The sequence below is a fragment of the Triticum urartu genome, chromosome 2A (genome assembly GCF_056163025.1).
Source record: "Triticum urartu cultivar PI428250 chromosome 2A, HENAU_Tu73, whole genome shotgun sequence".
NCBI classification, from domain to species: Eukaryota; Viridiplantae; Streptophyta; class Magnoliopsida; order Poales; family Poaceae; genus Triticum; species Triticum urartu.
Genome location: NC_141874.1, coordinates 60,747,504 through 60,772,174, shown reverse-complemented (window position 1 = coordinate 60,772,174; position 24,671 = coordinate 60,747,504). Strand labels below are relative to the sequence as shown.

The 24,671-nt window shown below is 48.1% G+C and overlaps 4 protein-coding genes across 5 annotated transcripts; 1 reads left to right on the top strand and 3 right to left on the bottom strand.

Moving 5' to 3' along the window:
- The first annotated feature begins 11,092 nt into the window (after positions 1-11,092).
- On the top strand, positions 11,093-15,437 carry LOC125535579 (CBL-interacting protein kinase 31). 2 transcript variants are annotated; one of them, XM_048698647.2, is made up of 15 exons: positions 11,093-11,256; positions 12,078-12,314; positions 12,539-12,601; positions 12,723-12,794; positions 12,947-13,054; positions 13,148-13,228; positions 13,342-13,395; positions 13,479-13,604; positions 13,686-13,775; positions 13,944-14,066; positions 14,159-14,269; positions 14,390-14,503; positions 14,641-14,697; positions 14,775-14,849; positions 15,186-15,437. In XM_048698647.2, the coding sequence occupies exons 2-15, from the start codon at positions 12,126-12,128 to the stop codon at positions 15,264-15,266; spliced, it is 1,344 nt and encodes a 447-aa protein (XP_048554604.1). In that variant the 5' UTR covers positions 11,093-11,256; positions 12,078-12,125; the 3' UTR covers positions 15,267-15,437. The 2 variants fall into 2 exon arrangements, with proteins under 2 accessions (XP_048554604.1, XP_087399212.1); XM_087543086.1 differs by having other exon boundaries at positions 12,947-13,228.
- A 98-nt stretch (positions 15,438-15,535) lies between these two features.
- Positions 15,536-17,426, bottom strand: LOC125535580 (dihydrofolate reductase-like). The gene is made up of 6 exons (XM_048698649.2): positions 17,216-17,426; positions 17,029-17,121; positions 16,835-16,933; positions 16,658-16,699; positions 15,922-16,153; positions 15,536-15,831 (listed from the first exon to the last, which is right to left on the bottom strand). The coding sequence occupies exons 1-6, from the start codon at positions 17,393-17,395 to the stop codon at positions 15,671-15,673; spliced, it is 807 nt and encodes a 268-aa protein (XP_048554606.2). The 5' UTR covers positions 17,396-17,426; the 3' UTR covers positions 15,536-15,670.
- A 219-nt stretch (positions 17,427-17,645) lies between these two features.
- LOC125535581 (calmodulin-1) lies at positions 17,646-19,657 on the bottom strand. The gene is made up of 2 exons (XM_048698650.2): positions 19,429-19,657; positions 17,646-18,315 (listed from the first exon to the last, which is right to left on the bottom strand). The coding sequence occupies exons 1-2, from the start codon at positions 19,502-19,504 to the stop codon at positions 17,942-17,944; spliced, it is 450 nt and encodes a 149-aa protein (XP_048554607.1). The 5' UTR covers positions 19,505-19,657; the 3' UTR covers positions 17,646-17,941.
- Positions 19,658-21,236: 1,579 nt separating this feature from the next.
- On the bottom strand, positions 21,237-23,609 carry LOC125540951 (SNF1-related protein kinase regulatory subunit beta-1-like). The gene is made up of 4 exons (XM_048704467.2): positions 23,188-23,609; positions 22,155-22,336; positions 21,893-22,055; positions 21,237-21,757 (listed from the first exon to the last, which is right to left on the bottom strand). Exons 1-4 carry the CDS (start codon positions 23,395-23,397, stop codon positions 21,440-21,442), a joined length of 873 nt encoding a protein of 290 aa, XP_048560424.2. The 5' UTR covers positions 23,398-23,609; the 3' UTR covers positions 21,237-21,439.
- Between the last annotated feature and the right edge of the window lie 1,062 nt (positions 23,610-24,671).

Here is a 24,671-nt window from a genome sequence, read left to right as displayed (position 1 = left end):
AGCCCTGCCGGAGTACTGCAGCTCCACCACCACCACGCCGTCGTGCTGCTGCTGGAGCCATCTTCCTCAACCTCTCCTTCCCCTTGCTGGATCAAGAAGGAGGAGACGTCACGCTGACCGTACGTGTGTTGAACGCGGAGGTGCCGTCCGTTCGGCGCTAGGATCTCCGGTGATTTGGATCACGTCGAGTACGATTTCCTCATCCCCGTTATTTGAACGCTTCCGCGCGCGATCTACAAAGGTATGTAGATGCAATCCGATCACTCGTTGCTAGATGAACTCCTAGATGGATCTTGGTGAAACCGTAGGAAAATTTTTGTTTTCTGCAATGTTCCCCAACAAAAACTCGTGTCCTCGTTATCATCGTCTCTAGACACTTAGTTCGGGACCCCCTATCCGAGATCTGACAAATTTAGCTCCATCAACAGACGAACAATAAATGTTGTCGCGCAATGTTCATGGATGATCTTGGCTTCTAGGATGAGCAGCCTGCATTGTACCAGTCCATGCACAACGTCGCGATATCCGCCGCAAGAGATGATGGTTGTGCGTCTTGTGGGCAAAGAGGAACGCGCAGTTCACAAAGATGGACACGGAGGCAGATGAAAAAGAGGCGCGGGCGGAGGACCTCTCAGCTCCACGTGAAGGAAATATGCCCTAGAGGCAATAATAAAGTTATTATTTATTTCCTCATATCATGATAAATATTTATTATTCATTCTAGCATTGTATTAACCAGAAACATAATACATGTGTGAATACATTGACAAACATAGTGTCACTGGTATGCCCCTACTTAACTAGCTCGTTGATCAAAGATGGTTGAGTTTCCTAGCCATAGAAGTGAGTTGTCATTTGATTAACGAGATCACATCATTAAGAGAATGATGTGATTGACATGACCCATTCCGTTAGCTTAGCACTTGATCGTTTAGTTTACTGTTATTGCTTTCTTCATGACTTATACATGTTCCTATGACTACGAGATTATGCAACTCCCGGTTACCGGAAGAACACTTTGTGTGCTACCAAACATCACAACATAACTGGGTGATTATAAAGGTGCTCTACAAGTGTCTCTGATGGTGTTCGTTGACTTGGCATTGATCGAGAATAGGATTTGTCACTCCGATTGTCGAAGAGGTATCTGTGGGCCCTCTCGGTAATGCACATCACTACAAGCCTTGCAAGCAATGTGACTAATGAGTTAGTTACGGGATGATGCATTGCGGAACGAGTAAAGAGACTTGCCGGTAACGAGTTTGAACTAGGTATTGAGATACCGACGATCGAATCTCGGGCAAGTAACATACCGATGACAAAGGGAACAACGTATGTTGTTATGCGGTTTGACCGATAAAGATCTTCGTAGAATATGTAGGAACCAATATGAGCATCCAGGTTCCGCAATTGGTTATTGACCGGAGACGTGTCTCGGTCATGTCTACATAGTTCTTGAACCCGTAGGGTCCGCACGCTTAAAGTTCTGTGACGATCGGTATTATGAGTTTTTGTGTTTTGATGTATCGAAGGTAGTTCGGAGTGAAGGAAATATGCCCTAGAAGCAATAATAAAGTTATTATTTATTTCCTTATATCATGATAAATGTTTATTATTCATGCTAGAACTGTATTAACTGGAAACATAATACATGTGTGAATACATAGACAAACATAGTGTCACTAGTATGTCTCTACTTGACTAGCTCGTTGATCAAAGATGGTTAAGTTTCCTAACCATTGACATGGGTTGTCATTTGAATAACGGGATCACATCATTAGGAGAATGATGTGATTGACTTGACCCTTTTCGTTAGCTTAGCACTTGATCGTTTAGTTTGTTGCTATTGCTTTCTTCATGACTTATACATGTTCCTATGACTATGAGATTATGCAACTCCCATTTACCAGAGGAACACTTTGTGTGCTACCAAACGTCACAACGTAACTGGGTGATTATAAAGGTGCTCTACAGGTGTCTCCGAAGGTACTTGTTGGGTTGGCGTATTTCGAGATTAGGATTTATCACTCCGATTGTCGGAGAGGTATCTCTGGGCCCACTTGGTAATGCACATCACTATAAGCCTTGCAAGCATTGCAACTAATGAGTTAGTTGCGGGATAATGTATTACAGAACGAGTAAAGAGACTTGCCGGTAATGAGATTGAACTAGGTATTGAGATACCGACGATCGAATCTCGGGTAAGTAACATACCAATGACAAAGGGAACAACGTATGTTGTTATGCGGTTTGACCGATAAAGATCTTCGTAGAATATGTAGGAGCCAATATGAGCATCCAGGTTCCGCTATTGGTTATTGACCGGAGACGTGTCTCGGTCATGTCTACATAGTTCTCGAACCCGTAGGGTCCGCACGCTTAAAGTTCGATGACGGTTATATTATGAGTTTATGTGTTTTGATGTACCGAAGGAGTTCGGAGTCCCGGATGAGATCGGGGACATGACTAGGAGTCTCGAAATGGTCGAGACGTAAAGATCGATATATTGGACGACTATATTCGGACATCGGAAAGGTTCCGAGTGATTCGGGTATTTTCGGGAGTACCGGGGAGTTACGGGAATTCGTATTGGGCATTAATGGGCCATACGGGAAAGGAGAGAAAGGCCTCAAAGGGTGGCCGCACCCCTCTCCATGGGCTGGTCCGAATTGGACTAGGGAGGGGTGCGCCCCCTTCCTTCCTTCTCCTTTTCCCTTCCCTTTCCTTCCCTCCTACTCCTAATACTTGGAAGGGCTCCTAGTTCTACTAGGAAAGGGGGAATCCTACTCCCGGTGGGAGTAGGACTCCCCTAGGGCGCGCCATAGAGAGGGCCGGCCCTTCCCCTCCTCCACTCCTTTATATACGAGGGCAGGGGGCACCCCAAAGACACAACAATTGATCTCTTGATCTCTTAACCGTGTGCGGTGCCCCCCTCCACCATAATCCACCTTGATCATATCATAGCGGTGCTTAGGCGAAGCCCTGCGTCGGTAGAACATCATCATCATCACTACGCCGTCGTGCTGACGAAACTCTCCCTCAACACTCGGCTGGATCGGAGTTCGAGGGACGTCATCGAGTTGAACGTGTGCAGAACTCGGAGGTGTCGTGCATTCAGTACTTGATCGGTCGGATCATGAAGACGTACGACTACATCAACCGCGTTGTGCTAACGCTTCCGCTTTCGGTCTATGAGGGTACGTGGACAACACTCTCCCCTCTCGTTGCTGTGCATCACCATGATCTTGCGTGTGAGTAGGAAATTTTTTGAAAAATTGTTACATTCCCCAACACGGAGTCCCAGATATGATCATGGACATGACGAGGAGTCTCGAAATGGTCGAGACGTAAAGATTGATATATTGGACGACTATGTTCGGACACCGGAAGTGTTTCAGGAGGTTTCAGACATATACCGGAGTACTGGGGGTTACGGAAACCCCCCGGGGAGCATATTGGGCCTAATGGGCCCTAGTGGGAGAAGAGGAGGGTCGGCTAGGGCAGCCGCACGCCCCCTCCCCCTCTAGTCCGAATTGGACAAGGAGGGGGCGGCGCCCCCCTTTCCTTCTCTTCTTCTCTCCCTTCCTTCTCCTCTCCTACTCCTACTTGGAAGGGCATAGGAGGCTGGCCCCCTCCCCCTCCTCCACTCCTTTATATACAGGGAGGGGGGCACCCCTTGGAGACACAACAATTGATCATTGATCTCTTAGCCGTGTGCGGTGCCCCCCTCCACCATAATCCACCTCGGTCATATCGTAGCAGTGCTTAAGCGAAGCCCTGCGTCGGTAGCTTCATCAACACCGTCACCACGCCGTCATGCTGACGAGGCTCTTCCCGGAATCTCTACTGGATCGTGAGTTCGCGAGACGTCACCGAGCTGAATGTGTGCTGAACGCGGAGGTGCCGTACGTTCGGTACTGAGAATCGGTCGATCGTGAAGACGTACGACTACATCAACCGCGTTGTCATAACGCTTCCGCTTACGGTCTACGAGGGTACGTAGACGACACTCTCCCCTCTCGTTGCTTTGCACCACCATGATCTTGCTTGTGTGTAGGAATTTTTTTGAAATTACTATGTTCCCCAACACCGCGTCTGTCATGCCGCCCACTTGGTTCGTAGTCGGCCGCAACGACCACCAGATCGGCCCGTCCATGTCTGGCATTGTCCACACGACAGACTCCGGCGAGGAATATTAGGAGGTCGCACACGGACGTGGGAACATCTCGTGTCCCATATGGGTCGTGTCACATATCATATTCTTCCCCTCCCGCAACTTCACTTCCTGGAGCTCATGATCGTTGAGCTTGTCGGACATGCGAAAGATAAGATGTGGAACACAGACGCCTCCATGGCCAGCGATGATTTGGACTAGGTTAAAAAAGTATCGTACCCTTTTGATTAGTTCACATATGTCAGAAATTTAATGAATTTGGTCTGGTTTAAATGAAAATCGTCCAGTTTGCATGAAATTTGCCCGATTTGTGTAAATTCTATTTGAAATGTGTTCGGACCCTTGATGGATAGGATTGGATGGTTGGCTCCCGCATCACTATTCACAGACGGATATTGTGTCTGTTTTAGGGTTCCATGTTGGATATGCCCTAACCCCACTTTGCAATGGCACCAATATTATTCATGTCCACGAAGGGCAAATATTATGCAGTTGATGTTTGCACGATATAAGGGCATCTCCAACGCTGACCCCCAAGTCAAACCCCGCATCCGTTGCAGACCGGGGGGCAGCCCGCGGACACTGATGCGGGAGCTAGCCATCCAACCGTAGCTGCATACATTTCAAACCGGATTTCAATAAATAGATGAATTACATGTAAACCGGATGATTTTCATCTAAACCGGAGCACATTCATTACATATCGGACACTTTTCAGTGAAAAAGGGGACCAGACTTAAACCTAGCATACGACTGCGTCAGTCGTCCAAGTCCTTGTTGTTTCCTTTCGGCGACCACGTCCTCCATCGGCCGTCTCCATGAGCGGCGGTGATAGGACCCGGAAAATGAAGGTGTGGTCGCCAGCCAGGAAGAGTATAACATGGGAGACAGACTGGCCCACTTGGCACTCGAGGCCCCGCCGCCTTCCATGCCCTACTCATCCTCATCGGAGTCTGTGACCTGCCCGTCGCCGATGGACGTGAGGTCTGTGATGGAAGGACTACTTTGAGATACCCAGCCCGCTCTTCAAACGTCACCAATTTCGACGTCGTTTCCGTATGGCTAGGCATGTTTTCAACCATATTCGGAAGGGATGGTCGGATACGATAAGTATTTCAAGTGCAAGGAGGATGCCCTTGGAAAGATTAGTTTCCCCTCTTATCAGAAATGCACTGCAGCTATCCGGATCATGCGGAGTTCCCGATGATCTCATTAATGAGTATGTTCGTATGAGCAAGTCTATCTGCCTAGACTCCATGTAAAGTTCTGCAAGGCTATGATTGCAATGTTTGGCCCTGAGTACTTGAGAGGGCCAAATGCTGAAGATACAACCCACTTGTTGACGATGAATGCCACCAGGGGCTTCTCGGGGATGCTTGGTAGTATAGACTGTATGCACTAGGAGTGGAAGAATTGTCCTTCTGCTTGGCTGGGGCAGTATAGCGGCCATGTCAAGGCTTGCACTGTCATACTTGGGGCCGTGGCCTCACAAGATCTTTGGATCTGACACTCTTTTTTTGTCATGGCCGGATCGCACAATGATATCAACGTGCTTCAACGCTCTTCGGTGTTTGTAACGCTTGCCGAAGGCAACTGCCCGCCGGTGAATGTTAACATCAACGGCCACAACTACAACAAAGGATACTACCTAGCTGACGGTACCTATCCTCAGTGGACTAGTACTGTGAAGACAATCTTCAACCCCGTAGGAGAGAAGAGGAGGAGATTTGCACAAGAGTAAGAGAGTGCTAGGAAGGATGTGGAGCGTGCCTTTGGTGTTCTGCAATCTCGATGGGGCATCGTTCGATATCCTGCTAGAACTTGGAGCACCAAGAAGTTGTGGGAGGTGATAACTTCTTGTGTGATCATGCGCAATATGATCATAGAGGATGAGCACCCGGAACGTATTTACGACCAAGGGTTTCAGTTTCAGGATGACAATGTTGTGCGTGAGCATGGAGGAGCGGCAACGTTTGCACAGCTCACCCAATTTCATCATCAAATCCGTGATTGGAAAACTCGCGTTCGGCTGCAAGATGTGTTGAAATATATTGCCCACCTCCCTCCATCAGTTCGGACTTTTGGATATAGCTCCAAAGGAGCATAGACGTGAGCGGGAGTGTTGGAGTATATGTCCGGCCCCCTCCCTAAGATCGGTCTGATGGATGAACTGGTTAGGTGTATAAACTTACAACCAATAGGTTCAGGGTTCAAAACCCAGTAAACGCAATAAATAATTGCGGCCTGCCCCCGCTTCCGCTGTCCACGTCATATAGCTCCAAATGAGCATAGACGTGAGGGGGAGTGTTGGAGTATAATGTCCGGCCCTCTCTCTCAGACCGGTCTTTTGGTTGCATTGGCTAGAGCATGCACTTCTATAAGATGATTTGGTTGAGCATATATGGGCTCATGTTGACAACCAATGATGTATCTTTTTTAAATATAATTTGGGACAATTTAATTTTTATTTGAATTGTAAATAATGATATATTTATGTTTAGCTTACGGACTATGCTGTATTTGTTTGCTTGTAAAACTATGTAAAATGTTTGTGTTTTGCTTGAATTATGATTAAAAAACCACAGCAAGCCGACCGCGAGGGCAGAAATGGGCCTGCGCGTTGACTGCGCTAACGACTCAAATAAAAAAAGACAAACGACCGACCCAAACGAAAAAAAAAACCGAATAAAACGAACGTTCCTTTGGGTCAGCATGTTGGGTTGCTCTAGTAACGGCTGGAGCTCTTTCTCAGGGGCGTCTGTTTCCACCCCGGGTGAGCCAAGGCTAATCCTCGCCGCCGCACGTGGTTTCGCCTACCCGGCGGGCGTGGACGCACACAAGATTGAGACTCTCCCAACGAACTCGCCCGGCAGGCGCGCGCCCCTCGCCGCTACCTCTCCACGCGCGCACCCGCCCGCGCCGCGCCGCTCCCGCCCACCGCCTGCATGCGGCAAGCTCCAAAGCGCAGTGCGTCCCAGCTCCAGATACGGCCAGTGAGGCGAGTGATCGATGAGGCCATGCATGGCTTCACCTCCGGGCGGTCGTCGCCTCCTGCGCGCGCACCTTCCACGAAGCTTCCTACTAACTAAATTCGTACCCACAGGGAGTATTACGCACGAACAAACAATCCGAAAAAGTGCATACTTGTTGTCTGGCTGGCTGGACCTGGATTGCTAATTACTTCCGTGGCAAATGTGTACGTATCTGGTAGGATCAATGCGTGGTCGATTCGCCAGCTAGCCAGGGTGCGTGTGTGTGGGTGGGTTAAGGAAAATGTTTTCTCTGCCTCGGTGGGCGACCTGTTTTCACCGTAGCACCGTGCGTGCATGCAACTGCCCGTAATTAAGTAAGCTCCTTGACGGACGAGTTTCTCGTTGATTAAGGGCATCTCTGATGTTGACCCATAAATCAGACACCACATTCGCCCGCAGACAAGGGACCAGTCTATGATACTGATACGGTAGCCGGCCATCCAACTGTAGCCACATACAATCCAAACCGAATTTGAACTGACCGGGTGAATCACATGCAAACCCGGCATTTTCATCTAATCCGAGCGAAAATATTTACATTCGGACATATTTCAACTAGACTATATCGGACTATGCCAGGCTATCTAACCTAGTCTATCGCGGCCGCGGCGAAGCCCCATTCCCATGGCATGTCTTTCCCATGTCCGGCAGCAAGCTCGCCGGATCGCCATGCGCCTCGAAGGGATATGCTTCATTGGAAGGGGAGCCGTAAAGCACGGATCAAGATTGGTTTTGGGGGCGGTTGGAACATGCTTATTGTGGCCTACGCCCCCGCGAAGCAGGCAAAGTCATCGCCTATGATAGGCCGACAAGACGATGGCGGTGGCCTTCATGAGACCCAAGCGGCGGCCTCCCGTGGCATACTATTCCTTGCTATCGGCGGCGGCGGCAGGCGTGGCCGACGCAGAGTTGGCGAGGTCCTTGTCGGTGCCCCAGTCAACTTCCTCCGCCACCGCGTCAATCTCTGCAACATGGCTTCTTTCTTCGCCGATCAGACGCATTGCCGCCATCGCTCGCGAAAGATTGCCGGGAGATGGCATTGCCCGGCCTGGAGGGGCAATGACGTCCTGGCAATGGCGGTGGCGTCGGTCTGGAGAGCTTGTCGGCAAGCCAGACTGTATCCGGCTGGCTCGTCGGGCCACCTAGCCGGCTGCAATGCCAGAGATCTTCTTATTCTGCTCACCGGAGAGGCCGGCCCACAGGGCTCTCGAGCCGGATGCCATGGCGGGTGAGGTGCAAGGAGGAGATGGGGAGCGAAGGTGTGGTGTGGTTGCCTGACGCCTGGCCACATGTGGATGCGAGGCGCCAACCGGGAGGTGTTTTATGTCGGCCGGCACAGGGACGGAAATGTAGCGCTCGGGGCGCCAGAGTAGGTTCCTCGGCACACACGTTGATTTAATGGAGGTAGGCAGGCAGACGGATGTCGTTTCATGCAAGGAGAAGGCGCATGCAGCAGGCGGCGCTCGCAGCCGGAGGTTTTTTTTTTTGGTGTGCCAGGGTTGACGGGCGCTTACGTGGCAGCAGTCCGGACTCCCGCAAAGCTCCCCCTCTCCGGCGGTTTGTTTCCTGTTTACGAGAAAAAAGGACGTCTGGACTGGTCTACGTTGGATGACAACACATGTCCGAACGGATGCGGACGGTCCACGCTGGAGATGCCCTAACTTTTTTGTTTTTTGAGTTGGTCCTTCACTATTTGTCATGAGAGAGAGAGAGACCAATTAGTGACAAATTTTGTACTGCAATAGTTGAGACAAACAGACCAAATATGTGGCCGGTCAGTTAGCCAGGCTTGACTGGATCTTTGGGATGGAGTAAGAGTAACAGCTGAGACAAACAGAACAAATATCTATCTAACTGTTCACCCCTGGTGGCACGGCATGCATGCGTGCATGTGCCGGCTGCAGACGTTGCGGGTTCAAACACAATGTGACCACAAGAAATTTCACCCCAAGATAAGATCATACGTACTTTCGTTCTGCCAAGCATGTCTGCTAGCTTCTCCCCCTTTTATTTTGCCATGAAATATATTCTGCCGAGCATGTTGCACGCAGCAGGGATATACTTATATTTGATCTGATTTCCAAGCATCGATCCTTTTCTAAACACTCCTAGTCCAAATCAATTTTCCAAGCAATCCTGGTCCCAATCATTTCCTAAACACTGGTCGTAATCTCAATAAAAATGTGCTCACTACAATATTCGCAGAGAGGAAAGAATAAAAGCATGTCTTTCTTTTTTCGGGTGGATGGAGGGAATAAACCATGTCTTGGATACATAGGTGTAGGCTATGGAGTGGATTTCGGCGTCGATCTGATCTGACCAGCTGCTAGCTAGCCTAGCCGAGAGAGATTAAACCCTAATTAAAGAATATCCGACTGGCGATCCACTGGATCGACGACGCGCCATTCGCCAAAGAATGTCAATGCTTTGGTAAGCGTTTTTTTTTAAGTCTCTACATGCTAATCACGATCGTCGTAGTATAGTTCAGATAAACAATTGAGTAAACGGGGTCGCCGCAGCTGGTAACCGAGAACCACAGCGCGACGTGATCGAGCCTCAACAGGCTCTTCTTTTCTTTATCTCTCTCTTTCCCTTGAAAATGGACCAACTCCCCCTTAGAAAAAGCTTAGAAACCCAACTACGTATGATCAGCCAGCCCTGACACAAAAGAAGCAACTAAAACTCCCTCCGTCCCACAATATATGATCGTTTTTCAAGCTATGTTTCAGCTTGAGAAACGATCATATATTGCGTGACGGAGGGAGCAGAAGATACGATTCGATCGTTAACATGCATAGATCCACAAACAAAACTTAAATCCACCATGAGTGCATGACCACTTCACCTTCACAGGAAAAGACTACAATCGATAGTGCAATGCCGAAGTCTGGTCGTCGTGACCACATGGACATGATAAAGGAAAAACGTCGTCCTTGTGGGTCAATAGTGATGAATTCTACGAGGCAAGGAATTACTTGCTAAGGAAAATGCCACTGGCGGTGGAAGGGCCATTGCCACCATCATAAAAATATACACCATTATGGGGAAAATGTAGGCGACATCTGACGTGGGAAGATCTCATTTCTAAGATCCATCTTGGTTATATCGTTTCCAAGCATTCGATGTCGTGTATCCTCGGAATCGCACTAAAAAGGTGACGATGCTACTTCGTGGACGCTATCGGCGCTTCTCCCACCAATCATAGACCGTACCCTTGGCACGCCAATAGGGCCTGGGGGAGGGGTTGCGGTGGTGGTGTTCCACATGGATCGTGGATCACGTCTCCGCCATGTAGATCCAGCCGTCGAAGGTGGGAGGAGGTCTCGGAAAGCCATTGGCCGAAGCGGCACACTGAGGTTGAAAGTATGTCGATAGTAGTAACATTGTCATGACAAAATGTAATCGAGCCTACGCAACCCCCCCCCCCCCCCCCCTATCTTACTCCAAAACCGAAATCGAGCCATGACCGCCAAGCAATTAAGGAACTTTACCTCTTCGCTCGCCAAAAAGATCTAGCGATAACACAACTTGCAAGCCGTCATCCAGAGCACGCCGACACCCCTCTCGCCACGGTTCACAAACCATCAAGCGAAAAACTCGGCATACTCCATCTGTCTCATAATACGCGGCGCACGAGACGTCGTGCAAAGGGCCAACATGAACAGGCGCCACTGCTTGGAAAGGTAGAAAAGCCAGAAACCCAAATTCCCTATTTTCTTATAGAAGTGGTTTAGATTTATTAATTATTACGGCATCCCATTCCCATCAGCGGTGCAGGTACGAGGGGCAAACGGTGGGGGGCGTTTGTCCGGTCCGCCGCCACGCGCCTTACAAAAAGGAAAGGCCAGCAGGCGACCCAGTCCCCACCCCCGCCCCCGCAACTGCGAGCTTCTCCCTCCCTCCCTCCCTCATCATCCCCCATCTCCATCCCGCACGCGCTGGCTGCTGGCTGCCTATCCGCTGTTTCTCCCTCCCCGTGTGCCGAGCCGAGCCGTGCCCGTGGCCCCCCTCCTCTCCGCTCCTCTCCCCGGCGGCGACTCCCCCAACAAGGTACGCCCCCTCCCACCACATTGGTTTGTTAGCTAGCACCGGGATTCTCGCCTCTCGTCCGCCCGGGACAAGAATGGGCAGGGAGCCCTCTCTCCGGCCGGTGACGGGATTCCGGCTCCTGCCCGGCCGGCCGGCTTGCGTGTTGATCTCCCTGCACGTGCAACATTCCATCAGCAGAGTCTTGCATCCTCGTCTCGCCCAGTTCCGCCTGAGGAAAGGGAACGAAATGACGCCATGGAGCTTTCCAAGGTTGGGGGCTGAGGTTTCTCTCTCGCGCGCCATTCGTTTTGCCCCTGTTCCCTTCCCAGTGCCTCCGCAGATGCTGCACGAAATCTTCATCCTTTCTTGGTTAATCTCCGTGGCCTGTGTTTTTTCAGCACTTCTGACATCAAAATTCTCTAAATTCTTCCCAAGGCTTACATCATAGCGCCGGGCGCAAAATATCCGCCTGAGGTTTCAAGCGTCCTAGCGCGCGGCATGCTTCGTGAACCACGCCAGTATCCGGAGACGTTTAACGGCGAGATCCGATTGCTGACGTTTCGCCCCGAAGCAGTAACCACTGAAATTAATTACCCGCCATAAATGCATAAAGGTTTCGGCAGGCAGCTTCCAGGAAGCTGCAGTCGATGAAGCTTGCACGTTCCCGATTTGATTTCAGTTTCCAAGCCGTGAATGAGAAGCGTTATTATATATATGGTCAAATTAATCCAGCAGCATTTGTCCTGCTCCTCCTCCACCCTTGCCTGACCTGTCTCATGCTACCTGTGTTGGGTGCTGAATTGTCCGGTTCCACCACATCTTAAATTGTTCAAAAATGGCAGGTCTTTGGAGACTGGCTTGAGGGCGCCTAGGAGAGACTGGCCTGGAGGATGTACAAGGCAAGGAGGCAAGCCTCACTCAAAGTGCGGCGACGAGTTGGCAAGTATGAGCTCGGGCGGACGATCGGGGAAGGGACGTTCGCCAAGGTCCGGTTCGCCAAGGACACCGAGTCCGGGGATCCTGTTGCCATCAAGATCCTTGACAAGGCCAAGGTTCAGAAGCACGGGTTGGTCGAGCAGGTCAGATCATTTTCTGATAAATTTCCTTTGCGTGACTGCTCTGTTTCCTAGATATTTCACAGCATAGAGAAAGTTCCCTGCCTCATGCTTTCTAGAACTGAGCTGTTGTTATGCGCAGAAATAACTGCTCCCGTATTTCATTCTAAATATAGTCAAGAAAGGGGGCTAGCTTACGGGCTTATGCTCTACCTTGATGTTGACGCCGCTCTGAACTCTTTTGGCAGATTAGACGAGAAATCTGTACGATGAAGCTCATACAGCACCCCAATGTTGTCCGCCTGCATGAGGTAAAGACTGAACACTGACCTTTGGCATTTTGTTTTAAGTATGATATCCCCTACCTACATTAGAAATATTTACATCCAAGTCTACAGTTGATAACTAACTATTTTGACTCCACTGTAACAGGTGATGGGAAGCAAGGCAAGAATTTTCATTGTTCTGGAATATGTCACGGGTGGAGAGCTCCATGATATCATCGTTAGTACTGCTACTGCATCTCTTGTTTCATATTTCTCTGTGATGGGAGCTTAGCAGCACACCAGTTGCTTGAAAACTTGTAATCTTATATTAGTACACTATGGCTTTTTTTTACATTCGCCTTTATTGATTTCTACTAACTTCATAATCAGGCCGCCCGTGGGAGCTTGAAGGAGGATGAAGCACGCAGATACTTTCAGCAATTGATCAACGCTGTTGATTATTGCCATAGCAGGGGTGTATACCACCGAGATCTGAAGGTACATCGCCAACCACTCAACCCCTCGGTTCCAATTTATGTATCTGGTTTAGCAAAACATGAAACTGACAAATGGATGTTTTATGTGTGCCAGCTAGAGAATTTGTTGCTTGATACCGCTGGGAACCTCAAAGTCTCAGACTTTGGCTTAAGTGCGATATCTGAGCAGGCGAAGGTAATAACGCATTTTACAATCATAAAGATCACACGAGTCATTGCATTTCTGTAGTTTTTTTTCATGTCATTTAACTTATTAAACTGTAACCTCCGATTACTTCAACTTAACAGGCTGATGGGTTACTACATACTACATGTGGGACACCAAACTATGTTGCTCCCGAGGTAACAGCTTCTTCTACATTTGCATTGATTTTGTTTTAACCAGGAATGAACATGCCTATAATATAATGCTACCCAATATCCAGGTTATTGAAGATAAGGGCTATAATGGTGCGCTTGCAGACCTTTGGTCTTGTGGGGTAATTCTTTTTGTGATGCTTGCTGGATATCTGCCTTTTGAGGATGACAATGTCTCAGCCCTTTATAAAAAGGTAAGACAGAAGGAATAAGAAAATACATAAATGCCAATATTAATGGATGTATATTTGCATTTACCCTCTTTCTCTTGACAGATCTCTGGAGCTCAGTTTACTTGTCCCTCATGGTTTTCTGATGGAGCTAAAAAGCTGATTCCCAGGATTCTGGATCCCAATCCTTCTACTGTAAGCCTTTTTACTTCACATTCCATTTCTGAAATTTGAAATTAGCTAGCCAAAAGGTCAACAGAACTGCTCCCATGCAACACAAGTGGTGGCTCTGCACTTTTTTGGTCTATGACTACATTACTTATGGAGTTCTTTCTTACTCGGTTCTTCATTGTCGTTGACCAGCGGATAACTATCCCACAACTATTGAAAGACCCATGGTTCAAAAAAGGATACAAGCCACCTGTTTTTTATGATAAATATCAAACTAGTTTGGATGATGTTGATGCTGCTTTTGGAGATTCAGAAGTAAGTTAACCGACCGTGTTTTCACTGGAAAAGCCATTAGCCTTTATGGCTGAGTTAATATTACTAATATGGATGGTTACTATGGTTACCAGGAAAAACAAGTTAAGGAGGAAATGGAAGGGCAGCCAGCTTCGATGAACGCATTCGAGTTGATATCACTGAATAAAGGACTGAACCTACGCAATTTTTTTGAAGCTGATAAGGTTAGGAAATGTTCCAGCATTGTGTCCCATGAATATCTTTACAACATCTGTATATTTATGGCAACTTGTCACAAGAAGCCATGCAATTGTAGTTAGCTAAAATTTGTTAACCAATGACAGAAGTACAGAAGAGAAACAAGATTTACATCACAATGTCCTCCTGAAGAAATCATCAGTCGAATAGAAGAAGCTGCTAAGCCACTTGGCTTTGACATCCAAAAGAAGAACTACAAGGTAATGCCAAGCATCCTCCCATGGATACGACTTTTAACATAGGTTGTGTGAAATTTGAAGTATCTAAATATGAGTAACTGAGACTGTCCTTGTCATCCCATGACTTAACCTTTCATTTTATATCTTGTTCTTTCTAGATGCAAATGAAGAACCTAGAAGCAGGAAGAAAAGGAAACCTAAATGTTGCAACTGAGGTTAGAATAAAACACAGCAGTTTGAGAAATGTCTTTCATAACGTAATGCAATTATTGATCAAGGCTGACATTTCTAGGTCTTCCAAGTGGCTCCATCTTTGTTTGTTGTTGAGCTGAAAAAGGCAAAAGGAGATACTCTGGAATTTCAAAAGGTACTGCTCTTGGATATCGTGGTTCTCTAGGAAATTAAGATGTACGGTAGCTTCTTTCCTGAAGCTTTTCTATTCTATACAAGTGCCCATGAAGGACTATGCACACGTAATTTAAGCAAGCGACTAAGAACACAATCAAGTACTCCCTCCGTCCCAAAATAAGTGACTCAACTTTGTACTACAAAGTTAGTACAAAGTTGAGTCACTTATTTTGGGACGGAGGGAGTACCCAACAAAGAAGAATGTCTTTTTTTAACATTGAGTTTATTCTTGTAGCTGCAAATCAGTTTATATCCAATGGGTAAACCTAACTGACTCGGCATTAATTGTTTGCAGTTCTATAAAACACTCTCTGCGCAGATAAAGGATGTTGTTTGGGTTTGCGAGAGTGAGGTTGAAGAAAGAGGCTCCACATAAGGCAGCTGCAGAGTGTCTTTCTCAGGACGTAGTATTTTAGGTTCTCATGTATATAGTTGTCCTTTGTTCCTTGTAGATTCGTCCGGTGCTCGATGTATATAGAGCTTTAGGCTGGTTCATGACTTCATGGTCTAGAAGCAGATGAAATATATACCAGTAGGTTCAAGTGCCTCTCTTTTTTCCCTTGAAGAAGGAAAGGTTAAAATTTTGTTTGTGTAGTATCGGAGCATACTGATATCAAGATAAAGAGGATGAACATGGGAGGAAAAGAACAGGCAAATCGGGACTGATTTATTCTCATATCTCAATGAGGCTAATACGGTGAACAAGGTCTACCATCTGGATACAGCAAGCAAGCAACAGGTTTCAGACACCAACCCAACAAGCAAAGTTCAGCTACTGCCTCAAGCTGCAACTTGTTCCATCAGGTTTTCTGCTGACTCCACGCCGACACTGTCCTTATCTCCTGAACTCTCTGAATTTGAGGCCTTGGGAGCGTCTGCGTTCTTGAGATCCTCCAGGATGCTTGCGCTCCATTCAGAAAGCTGCTTCACAGATGCCTCATCTGTAAAAGACAAACAATCTGCCTCTCAATCTATTCACAAGAAATTTCGACAGTTATTTACATAGAAGAAAGACAGGGAAGAGTGCAAACCAAGCCTGGGGACAGTGTGACCCTGGGGGTGCCTTATGATGAGAGGGTCAGCAAAGGCAGAAGCCAGCTCCTCGGAAGGTACTTTGAGCCAGTCTTTCTCTCCAATGAAATGTACAGATTTCGCCTTGATCGGGTCCTTGTAGGCCACATCGCAGATGCTTGGGTCCCTGAATTTGCTCCCGGATACTGACACCATGAACTTAATTGGTGGGTGATCATTCAGCACCTTGCCCTACATCATTCAACCTAGTCAGAATCCACATGGAACCAGAAGCAGACACATGGTTTGGAGGACATCTTCCTCTGAGAACCATATTTCCTGCCTAAATTTCCATGTCCTAGTAAATACTTATTAGAATTGTTAATTTAGAGACAGATCTAAGCCTGTATCAACATGTTCTGCATAAGATTATGATATCTTTGGCATATGCTCTTGAAGAATAACTTCCTCTTTCCTAGAGTGTGGCATGTGACGCTGCTAAATTTATCAAAATTTACTATTCTGTCAGGATGGACAGGAGTTTCCTATTGCTAAAGGGGCCAAAAAACTCTCAACCACTAACCGAATTGCTAGATCGCGGGGACTCTGTTGTTTAATAATGGTAGTTGGATCTCACAGTTCATTTATCAATATTTACTTGCAGATCCAATCCATTGTTTTTGGCTCCTTTGTATATCTCTGGAACTTAACTCGAGGACTCAAAGTTTGCAGAATCTGAGAGTTCAAAAGGAGTACCTGTGCTTGGTAGCCTATCAAAAGGGCTGAAAGTGTTGCGCCCTGGAAGGAAAGAGAAGTTAATAGATGAAGCAAAACATACTACAAGTAGGTTTTCAACACAGAAAATCTTGTGTTGCTCAGGAATTAATATCATAAGCACCCCCAAACAGTAGTTATTTTGAAGGTTTCCTTTACCTGGGAGAATCCAAGCAGACCGTCGAAAGGCCCGTTTTTCACCATGTAATCACACAGATAGGCAATGCACTCGTCTAAATTTGTGTATTCGGTGAAATCCTGCAGTAGGAACACATGAATGATGCTAGCTGGAAACCAAACTGAAGCCTGGAAGAAGTGCTGATTTCAGTCCTGGTTTCTACTGAAAAAGATACCTTGTCGAACTGAAACCACTCAAAGTATGGTGGGGGGAATATGCCCTCGATGTCCGACTTCCCCCCAGCTGGGAACTGGCCATCAGGGAAGACCTGAAAAACCCAGCAGAATTGAACTTGGGATTAAACCAGAGCAAAAGGCAAAAAGCACTTAAACAGGATCTATCATCGAGTCAAGGGAAGAAACCGTGTCGAACTGCTGGAGGATGGAAGGGTGCCATTTGCTGATCTGCTTCTTCAGGAAACCCCCACTTGTCCGAAAGCCGTGGAGGCAGAGCACCTTGAGCTTCTTCTCCTGCTCCATGTGTGTGTGCGTGTGTTCCACTCTTGCACAAGCACAGAGAATTCCAGGCCTTAAGAGGACCATGAGCACGGTGGTAGTTGCTACCTACTACTCCTCACAGGCACAGGCTGCAACGTTGCTATCATCCAGCGATTGTTGGTTGCAACCTACCCAGCAGCACATTTAAGCCTGATACTTTTCTGTGAAGGCTAAATTTACATTTCAAATTTCATCCAGCATCACATACATCAATTGTATCTTCATCTGCCATTCACAAGCAAAAACAGGCACCAAAGCACAGGATAACACCTGTAAAATTAATAGAGTTGAAGAATTACGAAACACTGGCTTTCCATTGATACTAGAAGAGTCAAGCAGAAGTTGATGAAAAAATATACTACAAACGGGCGCAACAGCAATCAGGATACACCAGGGAGGACACAAGTTCACATAAAACACAAGAGGTCTGGAAACACACTGGAGAACATAGCAGGAATTGCGTCGTCCAATCCGTTTTAGCAGCTACAGCTAGGTAGGATGCTTAACTGGAAATCGATCAAATAAGAGTTGCATCTTAAACTAATATGCAATGCACAATTCTCCTCCTGTCTTGGGAGCACGGTTGGGTGCTCATTTGGCCATCATGACCTTGACAAACTCCTCATAGTTGATCTGGCCATCACCGTCGACGTCGGCTTCACGGATCATCTCGTCCACCTCCTCGTCGGTGAGCTTCTCGCCGAGGTTCGTCATGACGTGGCGGAGCTCAGCAGCAGAGATGAAGCCGTTTTGGTCCTTGTCGAACACCCTGAAGGCCTCCTTGAGCTCCTCCTCTGAGTCGGTGTCCTTCATCTTGCGGGCCATCAGGTTGAGGAACTCTGGGAAGTCAATGGTGCCGTTGCCATCAGCGTCGACTTCATTGATCATGTCCTGGAGCTCAGCCTCCGTTGGGTTCTGCCCCAGCGAACGCATGACTGTTCCCAGCTCCTTGGTGGTGATGCAACCTGTAAGAGATAGATACAATCAACTCCAGGATCAAACACAGCGTGTTGGCCATGCATAAAACAAATTAAATCTTCTTTAACAAATGGAAAAGATTATTGTTCACTACACATCAAATCAGGACAGATCAACTTCTGAAAAAAAAAGGAAAAACAATGTTCTTATTGCCATTAATGAGCTTGAAAGCAGTAAAGAAGATCTCCAAGCAGGGTACTAAGACGCTAAATCGAAACATATTTGTACAATACTGAGAATATCTTGCATAAGTACAGTATTGAGAATATCTTGCATTAATTCAGCTGGAAGGTGCGTATCTAGATTTATCCCAGGTGATTACAAGCCCACAGAATAACATCAAAACAAATTACCGCAACAATAACTTCGCTGTGAAGCGTTCGAGACAAGATACTTCTACGCGGTTACTAACCAACTTCTACATTACACGAGTACTGTGAAACCTCAACAAATCAGGGAACTACTAAAATGTTATCGGCTTGCAACTAGTCCAGCACAAGGATTTTCAACTACAGTAGGGTCATCGGTATTCAGACAAACTTGACCACCACATGGCACATCATCCAAAGCAAAATCGCAAAATTACTTAAATTTCCTACATAGCATCATCAAACGTTCATAGAATTTCCCTGTAAAACTAGATGGCGGGATTTCTCTGTACAAGGATCTCTACATGAATTTAACCACCTAAACCGAACGAAGTCCAGTAAAGATCAAGCTACAGCGACAGTCCACGGTCAACAACCACGACTCGTTCAGGCTTAGCTGTTCTGGAAGCAACAGTGGGCGCGATCGCGACGCGATCCGGAAAATAAATAAAACCTAGACGGCGACGAGACGTCGCCGTCACGAAATGGTCAACCGGGAAGATAAGCGTCGCGTGCACATCATCATCGACTCGCCACTAGGCGCGCGCACGACAGCGACGCGGTTCCGCCAGCGGCCAGGCCCAGATCCGGGCCGGATCTACCTCCCGACGGCGCGAATTCGACGCGCAGCAGGGGCGGGGGCAATGCGCACCGCGCGCGCGGCGGCGAGCGTCGCGCGAAGGAGAGATCCGGGGGACGGGAGGCGGAAGGGAGGGGGAGGGACGCTCTCACCATCTCCGTCCTTGTCGAAGAGGCTGAATGCCTCCTTGAACTCGGCGATCTGGTCGTCGGTGAGCTGATCCGCCATGCCGCCGGCGCGGTGGTGGGCCGGTGGATCGGAGGCGGCGAGCGAGCGAGCACGCGCGCGGGCACGGACGGGACGGGGCGGGCGCGGCGGACGCGAGAGCAAACAGAGAGAGGCCGGGAGCGTTCTGTGGCGTGGCGTCCGGTGGAATTTTCCCGGCCGGATTTATACAACGCCCCACCGTCAGCTCCGCTAAACGCGGCCGTTAGCGTCCGCGCGCCGGATTCCCCAAACTGCCCCTCTGCCGCCCTCCCGTCCCGTGACGCTCTTGTTGTTTATCACTGCTAGCTCCAGAGAAAATAAGATGGCCAGCTCCAATAATTTGCTAGTAGATGGTATGCCACTTGTGGTTTCTAATGCACATTTTGGAGTGCTTTGGTAGGTGCAGGGCACGAATTCATGGAATAGTCATGCGTTACCTAACTTGAGAAAATAATGCAACTTGTTTTGTGGCTGGGCTCTGGAGTCGGGTCATCTATACATCAACACGGTTGTCTGATGGTTTTATGTATGTGCAATTGGGCCTTCTTCATCTTATATCATGCTCTAACACGTACAGTAGTAGTGTACCAATGTCAAAAGTACATGAAACATGTCGATATTTATCTTTTTTTCGGGAAATATTTATCTCTACTTGCCTAGGACAGCATTAATGGTGTAGTATACTATGTTGTCAGGCATTACAGGTCATAAAAAGAGTGACATGAGATAGGTCATGGACTGGTAGGGTAGATGAAGACTCGATTTAATGGATTAGTTCATGAGTGTGTCGCGCGTGTGTTATGTGGTCTGTTGCTCAGCATAAGACGCGTGGATGTGCAAGGAGGTCGAAAACAATTTTTTTTTTGTATCCTTATGAGCTCCCCTCTATTTTTTCTCCCCACGAACATTCATCTATTTGTGCTTAAGCCGATATTAAGATTCAGTTGCATGTTCATGACACGAGGACAATGATTGACGTAATAGCATAGTATTTTTTTGTGGAAACAAATACGCGGTTTCTACACAGTATTTCTCTTGACGGTCTATGGAATCCTTCCAGGTTGCTTTCACGCGTCTAAAAGTCTTCAAAAATTCCGCTTAGAAATGTATTCAAAGGTGTCCTTTTCTTAGCAAAGGATAAGAGGACAAATATATGTGCAACTCCATGGTATACCTTATGAAAAGTGTGAATAGTGAACAACATAGCGGATCAATCCCCACAAAACGAGGATGTATAGAAGATAAAAAGAGAAAAAATGCGAAAAGAAAATGATAAAACCATGTAAATTTGCAGATATACGGATCATGCTCTACCAGGGGCAATTTGGTAACACCGGGCGCTCCGTTAGGGCCAAAGGCCCGTGCATCTCTGTGGACGGAGCCGACACGTGGGGCCGCACAAGGAAGGAATTTCTCGATAATGCACTGTCCGCTGGCATCTTTCAAACAGGGGGGAAATGACGGGAATGCCCTCCACGCGGTTGGGACGCGGAGTGCCCAGTTTCGCCAGTCGGTCCTCCAGCTTTTCAGGTTTCCGCTTATCGGGCTCGCCAGGACCGTGGGCCATTTGGCACCACGGCCGCTCGCTGTTGGGCCTTCAGGCTACAATCTTTCCATTAGGCCCTGGAAGTCGATCCCCTTTATTTAAGTTTTTCTAGCATTCCCTCAAAAAAAAAGTTTTTCCTAGTAATTATAAACAGCAACGATTTTGTTGGGAGCAAGTTGAGCACCGTTAAAACAGGCATATGAACACTGACACGCTCCATAATCTTGTGTTACTCTGATTTTATTCTTGACAAGCGAAACCAGTCATCTCGACAAAAAAATGAACATGATCTCTATATGAATTACAGCTTGTTTATGCAAATTATGCACGATCCGATCGGCGCAGACATGAAGGGTGAAAATCCTCTCACTCCCGTTCGGCGGCACTGGCTTCATGCGCTACGGTAAGCGCTATCGCTCGATGGCCTTGTAGAGGACGGTGGTGACATACTTGGACCGGAACCGGTGGGTGTGGCCGAGCGCCACCAGCGGCTGCGCGCCCCACCCCTTCTCGATGTAGAGGTGGTTCAGCACCACATGCCTTGGCCGCGCGCACTCCCGCTGCTCCGCGCTCCGCGAGTTGAGCACGCCGAGGTAGAGCTGCGCCGGCAGGGTGGGGGGCTCCTTGGCGAACTCCTTGTCCTCGGGGATCTGGAACCCGTAGCTCGAGTCCGGGGAGGGGGGCGCCATCAGCTCCGACACGCTCTCCACGCTTTCCGGCACAAAGTCCTGCATCAATTGCGATTGCATCACCGATGATCAAATGAATACCGTGAACATATATATACACCTTGATCAGTGTCAGGAATGGTGCTATATATGGTTGGTAATGGTAAGTAAGATCAGGAATAAATGAATACTCACATTGACGTCAAGAAGGTTCACGATGTTGCCCACGTTGTCGGTCTCACAGGGAAGATCGGGGAGGTATCTTCTTTCCCCGTCGACGATGAATCTGTACCGGTAAACTCCTGATGGAAGCTCTAATAAGATGGTGTGGTCTTTCCCAGATTTCTGAACGGTTTTCCTGCCATATAGGTTTGGCTCTGTCAGTATTTCAAGCATGTCATTTCATCAAGTTTCAGTTTTGGGGAGAAAAGGTCACTGCTGGTTGATGAGAATGTACTTTGATGTCCAGTGATCCCATGATCCTTCCACGAAGATACACTTGCCTCCATGAGGCCACACAAGCAAAGTAGGGATCCTCTTTGGAGGGGGGCCGTCGGAATCATCCTGATCACGCATCAGTATCTGGTTGAACACCGGAGGTGGCACATCTGAAGCTCTTTGCAGTGGAGTTACAGGGCTCTGCAATACAAGATATATCAAAGAATTCATAAGGATCATGTGTAAGAAGAGCTGTATATGCAGTCTCTTGTGGCAAATATGAGACCGAGGGGGTAAAATCGAATGACAAGATAGTAGGCATTCAGACTTTTGGGTACCAAATATGCCACGAAATTTTCAGAACAGATGCTACTGACAGATATACAACCGTATTATTTTTTGAGCATTCGGATGCAACAAATTACTAATAGTAGTTCGATAATTAAACACATTAATGAAAGACACAAACAGCCAGTGGTTTTTCTTTTACAGTATCAGCTATCGTGCAAACACCAAAACTTGTCAGGTGTGGCTGGCTGGAGATTTCTAGTTGAAAGTCACTCGTCGGGGAAAGTGAAATCAAGCTGTTCAATATCTGAATCTCACCAAGGAAAATGTTCAATAAGTATTTTTTTTACCCCTCAACTCTGACCTGAACCAATCATTCATCTGTCAGACTGTCACAAATATGAAGTTTCAGACAGCACGTCTTCAGATAGACTGTCACAAATATGAAGTTTCAGACGGCACGTCTTCAGATAACAATGGAGGCTCACGGTGACGATAGACAGATAGCTAGGGGCTTAAATCAACCGTAGTCGTAATTATCACTTAACCGTAGCCGCTCTAATCGATCAATACCTTCGGGTTCATGGCGTGATCTCATCGGATCGAGCGAGAAGCGCAGTGCGGCATAAGGCGAGAGCCACGCCGTTGCATCGCACTGGGGATTTGGAGGCAAGAAGCTCGCCGTGATTCGAAACCGGGCGCGGGATTCAGGGATGGATTTGATTGAATTACGTACGTATGCGTGCGTGATCGATCTGACTGACCTGGGGCACGAACATGCGCGGCGAGTGCGGCCGCGGGGGGCTTCCGGGCGAGGACGACCCTCCCCCACCCCCTCCTACGGCGCCGCCACCGCCGCCGCCTCCCCTCACGCCCCCGACGTATCCCGTAGACGAAGCGCGCCGCACGTGGCCGCGGCCCTCGTCCATCTCGGCGTCCGCGATGTCCTCCAGCCTGCCGCTCGCGTTGCCCATCGACCGACCCTCCGGCCCCAGCGCGCGCGGGGCAGAGGAGGAGAGAAAGATCGGAGGCCAGGCCGGTCGGGGCGTGGCGGTGTGCCGTCTCTCCGCCGTGCCGCCGTGCGTGCGATCGCGGCAGAGAGAGAGGAGGGCGATCGAGGCGGAACTGCCGACCCGGTCCGGCGCGGCGCGGTGCGGTGCTGCGACTGGGTTTGTTTGCCCGGGGAACGCACGAGCCCAGGCCCACGGCCCTGTTGCCCACACCCGTGCCAGCCAGGGCCCATTAGTTTCCCGTGCTCCATCAACAACAGTAATTCTCGCCACTAAAAAAACAGTAATTCTCAAAATAGGCTGTCGATGCTCACAAAAAAAACAGGAGGCTGTCTCAAAAAAAAAAACAGTACGCAATATCTTTCACAGGGGAAAAAAGAGGGCAATCGTGCATAAGCAATCGTCCCGTGGGAAATGATGCAAATCAGAGAGACCAAAGTTGATGCACAAGTGTTTTGCTGTCTTTTTTGCTAATGAAAATTTTCAATTGGCAAATATACAATGTTTAGATAATTTTTTTGGGGTTTACCTGCTACAGAAGCAATAAGATGTTGCAAAATGCCTTTTCCCGCGAGCAACATATGCTCGTATGAGAGAATTAGGTAGCTAGGGTTTCGGAAGCATCCTCATCAGATGTACAATTGATCTGGGCAAAGCAACCTCACCAAACACGACTAGTATATCACGGTACCTTCTTGCAACATGTGATCTGCGCCGCTCGCCAAAGCTGAAATCGTCCATCGATGAACAGGGGGAACAGTCAAAATCCCGGAGCTTCAAGTCATGGCGAAGGAATAGCGTGTCGCGGACGATATGGTGCGCGATAGGGCCACGTTTGAGGGGATGGGAGGGGGTGTTGTTTGCAGGCCGGGGCCTATGTTGGGGTGGTGGTGGCCGCAATCTCACCGAGGGCGGAAGGCAACTGCTCACGGGTGGTTCACGGTAGGGAAGGGGAGGGGGTGTTGCGTTGAAGCAGGACACTAATTGCAACGATCAGGCGATGGACACCTGCACGTGTCCATCTCACTGGGCCTGCGTCAGCCGGACGACGCTTAGCGCCCACATTGAGAATGGGTTTTCCAAGCCCAAGCACACTACCCCTTGTCCTCATCCTCCAACATTGCTTTTAAGATTTCTGCTAGCTAATTAACTACATGATTTTATTTTCTTTCTCTCAAATAAAACAATATATGGACCTCAAACTTCGTGAATCAATGAACTTTAGAGCTATAATGTGT